Here is a 6,858-nt window from a genome sequence, read left to right as displayed (position 1 = left end):
GGTTGGACTAGATGACCCTCAGGGATCCCTTCCAACTCTAGCTCTGCCAGTGCAGCTTTCTCCCGATTAAAATGCAGAGGGTTTGAGGACTGGGACATTTGCATGCTTGTTTACTATTGTACTACCAACTTTACGGTACACTTGTGAAACATGGACTACTTGCAATCTCCAGCTCCTTGAAAGATTTCATCAACTGTGTTTCCAAAATTTTTTTACATACCACTTGGGAAGACAGGCGAAATAATGCCAGTGCACCCGTGTCGAAGCACTTTGTTGAACTGGTCATGTTGCGCGGATGTCTGATTATCATCTTCCAAAGCAACTACTCAATTCCAAACTTAAAAATGGAAAGATGGAAAGTGTCATGCTGGTGGTCAACAAAAGAGGTTCAAAGACCCTCTCAAGGCAAATCTAAAAAAATGTAGTATAAACACCGACAACTGGGAAACACTGGCCTGCGAGTGCTCCAATTGGAGAACAGCCTTTAGCAAAGGTGTCATGGGCTTTGAAGACGCTCAAACTCAGGACGAAAGGGAGAAACAAGCTAAGACAGGGGTCTGCAACCTGCGGCTCCGGAGCCGCATGTGGCTCTTTTACACCTTTGCTGCGGCTCCGGGGCAGATACTAGCGAAGGGAGGAGGCGCATTGTGCGCCCCGACACTCCCTACTGTGGCGGGCGCTGTACTGGCTGAGACGTCACATGGGGGCGGTGTGTGTGTTAGTTTTGTGGCTCCCAGTTTTTTTTTCCCCTTCAGAAATGGGTCCAAGTGGCTCTTTTTGTCTTAAAGGTTGCAGACCCCTGAGCTAAGAGGAAGGCACGTTTGGCAAATCCACACTGTGATCAGCACCCAGAAACCTATGTCCCCACTGTGGAAGGACGTGTGGATCCAGAATTGGCCTCCACAGTCACTTACGGACTCACTGTTAATACCGTGTTCATGGAAGACAATCTTACTCAGCTACGAGGGATTGCCAAAGAAGATGACTATTCTATGGTTGTATGAATAAGGGCCAGATCCTCCCTTCCTCTGCTTTTAGCACAAAACTTCTCAGTCCTTCAAATATATGGCTGGACTCCCAGCCCTAGCATTCCCCCATGGTCATGCGTGGAAGTTTTATGTTGTTTCAGTTCTATTGAATTCCTTTTTAACTATTGTATATGCTTTGAACATTCTGTATTTTATCTGTGTTGTTTTAATGTGTGTAGGCCGCCTTGAGTTCCAGTCCAAGAAAAAACAGGATATAAGAATAAGAATGTCATTCATTTGGGTCACCAGTGATGACATGAAATCTATTTAAAATGGCTTTATTGATACAACCAACAAAACTATAACAGAACAATGCAAACAACAGGAAAGAGACAGAGAACAACACAACACTTAATATTACTCACTTAAATGAAGGACACAAAAGAATCAGAGCGGACAGACAACCCAGTTTTTTTTTTTTAAAAAAATGGTAAATGTCTGCCAAGCTAAAGGAGAAGGAAAAAAGGAATGAAAGTACGGTACGTCATAAACATCCAGCACAGATCAGCGTGACAGAGAAGAGGTATAGAGTCCCCCTGCAGAGAGTGTCTCAGGTTAACAAGCAAAGCTTGTCCCTTTGGGGTGTACAGATAGGACCCCAAAAGATTAGCTAATAGAATACTAAGTATTGGCATCTGAGGCGCTTTTAAAAACGGAAGCATTCACTTCCGGGTTTTCGGCATTCAAAAACCAAAACATTTGGCTTCCGAAGCAGTCAACAACCTAGGTACCACTGTATCTTATATTTCTTGCTCACGTTCTCTCTATAGCGTGCGCGGTGATGGAGTTTCTGCCACAGTTTGAGTATCTATTTTCTCACTCCCCACTCTTTCTCCCGTTGTGAATTATCTGTCAGACAGTATAGTTTAGTTGGGCAGAAAAGCACTAGTCTATGTATATCTCCTTTCTCCTGGGAGTGAATCCCCTGACAAGATCATCTGTGCTCTCTTGGGAGTTTTTTCCACAATCCAGGCATTTCTAGGATTCGCCAGAGTCTCCTCCACGTGGATTTTTTTGTGCTCTTTGAAGTGTGTGCTCCACCGGAAGCTCTTCCCACACACAGGGCACGTGTACGGTTTCTCCCCAGTGTGGATTCTCTGATGTGTCTTGAGGTACGAAATCCCGATGAAGCTTTTCCCACAGTCTGAGCATGTAAAAGGTTTCTCCCCTGCATGCACTTTTAGGTGAATAGCATGGCTTCTTCGGTGACTGAAACTCTTCCCGCACAGGGAACACGTATACGGTTTCTCCCCTGTGTGGATTCTCTGATGAATAGTAAGGCTGGTGTTCCGACTGAAGCTCTTGCCACACTCCAAGCACTCGAACGGTCTTTCCTCTGTGTGTGTGACTTTATGGGAGCTCAGGCTTCGGCTGTGGGTGAAGCTCTTTCCACACAGTGAACACGAGTACGGTTTCTCCCCTGTGTGGATTCTCTGATGTGACCTCAGGTCTGTGCTCCGACTGAAGCTCTTGCCACACTCTGAACATCTAAATGGTTTCTCCAGAGCATGAGGCTGCAAAGTAAGGCTGGGACTGAGGCAATTTCCACACTCAGAGGAGTTGCAGGTTAGCCCCCTACTGTGTATAATTTGATGGGATGTCATGTTTTTCCTGTGTTTGAAATTTTTCCCACACTGCAAGCACGTGTAAGGCTTCTCCTCTGTGTGGGTTCTCTGATGAGAAGTAAGGTGTTCCCGCCGACTGAAGCTCTTCCCGCACTCCGAGCACTGAAACGGTTTCTCCCCTGTGTGGGTTCGTTTGTGTTCGTTAAGGTGCGATTTACTAATGCTTTTCCCACACACCTCACACTCAATCTTTTTCTTGCCTTCACTCCTTTCTTCTTGGGTTTCTGCCTCGTCAAAGTCAGCCTCCAGAAATGATGTTTTCGCACGGCTCATTTCCCCTTGAATTCTTATTTCAGGGTAAAATGTCCCTTCAAAAGCAGATTTGTTGCTCTTTATCTCTTTTGCTTTGCTCTCCGTTGTCCTCCTATGTACCTCACCCTCTGTACATCGGGCCCTTTTAAAGGATGCTCCATGAGGCTTTTCCTTGTTCCGGCTCGCCCAGGCGTCATCTGCTGGATTAGAGGGAGAACACTGGTAAGGTAATAATAATAATAATAATAATAATAATAATAATAATAATAATAATAATAATTTATTTATACCCCGCCTATGTGGCTGAGTTTCCCAGGGCTTTAAAGGTCAGCACCAACACTTCGAATTGTGCGAGGAAAAAACTGAAACGTGCATTTCTCCTGATGGCGGAATGGATCATCAAACTAGGAGCCAAACCCAATTATCTGCCAATCTTTTGAGGCCCATTTGGATTTCTGAATGCGTGTTCTGGGCTCCAATCCCTCCGGCCACTTTTCTCCCACCTCCCCCAGGAGAGGGAGAAACCAAGAAAGTGTGGGTGCACTTGTTTCACCTTCCCAAAGGATGTGGTAAAACTCGGATCCAATGAAATTGACCTGAGCCTTGAAAAGCACATAGATTTCCGAAAGGAAGTGGGGCAGAGCGTCGTTCTTCTGACTTCCTCTTCCAGTTGAATGTACTTTTCAAAGAAGAAAAGGGGGCCTGCTTTTAGCACCAAAGGACAAAGCGAGGGGCAGCGAGGGAAGGGGAGGGCTCAGGTGTTTTGTGGGAGAAGGCCTCGTGGCCTAGAGAAAGAGGGGGCCACATAGAGAGGCTTGGAGGACCAGATTTGGCCCCCGGGCTTCAGATTCTCCAACCGTTCCATACACAAAAGTGCTCCGCGATGGGATTTCTCCTGGCAGGTTCGCAAAGGACCTAGGGTTGCGTCCAAGGATGCTATCTATCTACCAAGGCTTTCGAAACTGACTTTATCAACCAAAGGGAAAGAAGGAGCCTTACCCAGAAAGGCCAGATTCCCATAATTCTCCACCATGACTTCCCATTGCAGGGCTCTTTGGCCCGGATCCAGCAGGGCCCACTCCTCCTCCGTGAAATACACAGCCACCTCCTCAAACGTCACCGGAACCTGGAAGGGAAAGGAGACAATAAAAAACAGCTCCTCCTCCGGGGGTTGTGCTAGATGATCTCTTCCGACTCTATGATTCTGTCATCCCACCTCCACGGAGGGGCCTACAGAGGATTTCCCCCATGTGGCGCTTTGACACAAGCAAAGGGGAAGAGGCAGATTCTCTTCAGCCTGCAGGGGAGGGGGAGGGGATGGAGCCAGTCGATTTGATCTGTCTAGCGATCGGTTCTTTACCGGATCCAGCTGCAAAGAGGCCGCTTCTGATCCACCACGGAGTGGAGACGGTTCCGTAGCTGTTCCCGGCAACATTCCACCACCTGCAATTCACACAAATGTGGTTTAAATCCTTGGTAACCGTTTATGCATCTCAGCAACTTGCAAAACAATAATAATAATAATAATTTATTATTTATACCCTGCCCTTCCCGGTTCAAAACCGGGCTCAGGGCAGCTAACAACAAATTTAAAACACTTAATTATAAAAGCAACATAAGATACAGTATAAAAACATGAATAACAATAAATTCAAAAATCAGTTTAGGGGAAATAAGCATTAGATAATCCCCAGGACTAGCTGGCTGACACTTTTTGTTTCTTGGGCACAATTTGGTTTTGACAGATTACACTGCTGTGGACAGTGACGAAGGAAGGGGGGGTGCGTTTGGGTGTGGGCCACCTCAGGTGTCATCACTGAGGCGGGTGACAAAATGGCAAAAATATGTGTTTTTAAAATAAAGAAATAAAAATTGGGCTCACAACACTTTTTTTTGGAAAAAATAACTCCTGCACCCACCGCACCCCCCTTCCTACGCCACTGGTAGCTAGGTGAGGTAGGCAGTACTGGGTACCACACCGCAAGGCCTGCAGCGTGCCTGAGCCACGCATCTTTCCTGAAGGGGTGGCAGGGGGCAGACAGCCTGCAAGTTCCGTGCTGCTTTTTTGAGCAGCGTGGGGCTTGCGTCTGCCCACCGCCTCAGCCGCCCTACAGCTGAGGGGGAGGCTGCAGAGAGGCTCCACGCAGCGTGCCCTTCTTTGGCTTACCCCACCCCTGTGGATAGCTCTCCTCACCCCCGGCTACAGGATGCTGTTCCGGGCACCCAAGCAGCTAGCTATGCCACTGGCTGTTGAAGCAGATTTACAGTGCAACTCCTTTTTAAGTTTCCACTAGGATGAAGCATGCAAATTCCACTCAGGTGTGCCAACTTTAATAAAATACTGGGGAGGAGGAAGGTAAGCTCTGCCCCTCATAATCAATCACAAGAAGCAGAGATCACACACCATTTGAACGCCAATGTCTGGCAACTTGAGGGGGGCCTAGCCCCCTCAAATATTTTTTTGGGGGGTGGGAGTGGGCAAAGGGATCTCGGGCTCTAAGGGCTGGCTTTTATGATTCTACTCCTTACAGCAACACAGATGATGGGAGTTGTCCAACTACATCCAGAGAGCCCCAGGTTGGCAAAGCCTGTCATGGAGATGGGCTTCCTGGCAGAATTTGAATCCTCCACCACCGCTTCTCGGTGCTTTCCTAGCCAGTAACACATTTCTTAGGGGAGAGTCTGGAGAAAAGCATCTCTCACGTAGTGCTGCAGGGCAACGTAAAGCCAGCCCTGGGGGGATTTGGAGCCCAGCCAGCAGAGGGAGGCCAAGTGGCAAAATATCTGCTCTCGCCCTCACCTGGCATGGCGGTCCCTCCATCGCCTTCCTGCACGATCCACCTGAACAACAGCCTCTGCGTGGCATCCTCTGGCAATGTCTCCTCTGCCTTGGGGACCTCAGCAGCGACTTCTCCTAACAGGCCCTTTGCGTAAAACAGCAGCGAGAAACCCATAAGATAAGGGTGAGGGAGAATCTAAGGGTGAGGGAACTGGCATGGATCCCGTGAATCTCAGTGAGACTCTTCCAAAGGCCACACCCCCTCCCCAACCTTCTCCCCAGGCCACGCCCCACCCCCACATGCTCCCCAGGCCACGCCCCCAACATTCTCTCCAGGCCCCTCCCCACATTCTCTCCAGACCACACCCCTCCCAACCTTCTCCCCAGGCCACACTCCCTCCTTGGGTGCTTTCTCATACCCTCCAAGTGCCCTGATTTTACAGGGACAGTCCCGGGATTATGAAATCCATACAAGGAAGACAAAGGAGCTTGTGGTGGACTTCAGGAGACAGAAGAGCAATGTCCAGCCACTTTTGATTGATGGGGTCTGTGTGGAGAGGGTAACAACGTTCAGATTTTGGGGCATTGAATTACAAGAGGATCTGTCCTGGAGTGTCAACACAAGGGGGCTTGTGAAGAAGGCGCAGCAGAGACTGTACCTTTTGAGAATTCTAAGGAAAAACCATCTTCCGCAGAAACTGCTGCTTGCCTTCTATCACTGTGCCATTGAGAGCGTGCTCACTTATGGCTTATGTGTGTGGTACGGAAGCTGTACTACCCAGGACAGGATGGGGTTGTGCAGAGTTGTGAAGGCAGCAGAGAGCATTGTTGGCTGCCCACTCTCCACCTTAGAGCAGATTTATGCCACAAGGTGCCATAGGAAGGCACTGGACATAGTAAAAGATCCATCGCATCCTGGTCACTGTCTCTTCGAGCTCCTGCCGTTGGGACGGAGATACAGGACGATGAAGACAAGAACGAGCCGTCTCAAGAACAGCTTCTTCTCCAGAGCGATCTCGGCCCTGAATGGGAAGCCTGGACTTTGAAAGTCATCTAATCTTCCTTGCTGTATTATACTGTATTGTTTTAATTAGTGTTTTTATAGTTGTTCTGATTTTGTGTGGAGTGCCCTACCTGGGTGGATGAAGCAGCCAAGTAATTTTCGTTGTCCCCG

The 6,858-nt window shown here is 48.4% G+C and overlaps 1 protein-coding gene across 4 annotated transcripts in view; it reads right to left on the bottom strand.

Annotated features, from left to right (window-relative positions):
* Positions 1–1,290: 1,290 nt before the first annotated feature.
* Positions 1,291–6,858, bottom strand: part of LOC310837436 (uncharacterized protein) — a 103,154-nt gene continuing 97,586 nt past the window's right edge. For 3 of the 4 annotated variants that reach the window (XM_083724030.1, XM_083724028.1, XM_083724027.1), the window contains 4 exons: positions 5,706–5,829; positions 4,266–4,348; positions 3,905–4,031; positions 1,291–3,105 (listed from right to left, as the gene is read on the bottom strand). In XM_083724030.1, the coding sequence (XP_083580156.1) occupies positions 1,919–3,105; positions 3,905–4,031; positions 4,266–4,348; positions 5,706–5,829 (1,521 nt within the window). In that variant the 3' untranslated portion in view covers positions 1,291–1,918. The remainder of the gene's footprint in view (positions 3,106–3,904; positions 4,032–4,265; positions 4,349–5,705; positions 5,830–6,858) is intronic. The other variant, XM_083724029.1, reaches the window with a different exon arrangement.

The sequence above is a fragment of the Podarcis gaigeae genome, assembly GCF_964106915.1.
Source record: "Podarcis gaigeae genome assembly, chromosome: 2".
Classification (NCBI taxonomy): Eukaryota; Metazoa; Chordata; class Lepidosauria; order Squamata; family Lacertidae; genus Podarcis; species Podarcis gaigeae.
This window is presented reverse-complemented; position numbering and strand designations above follow the sequence as displayed.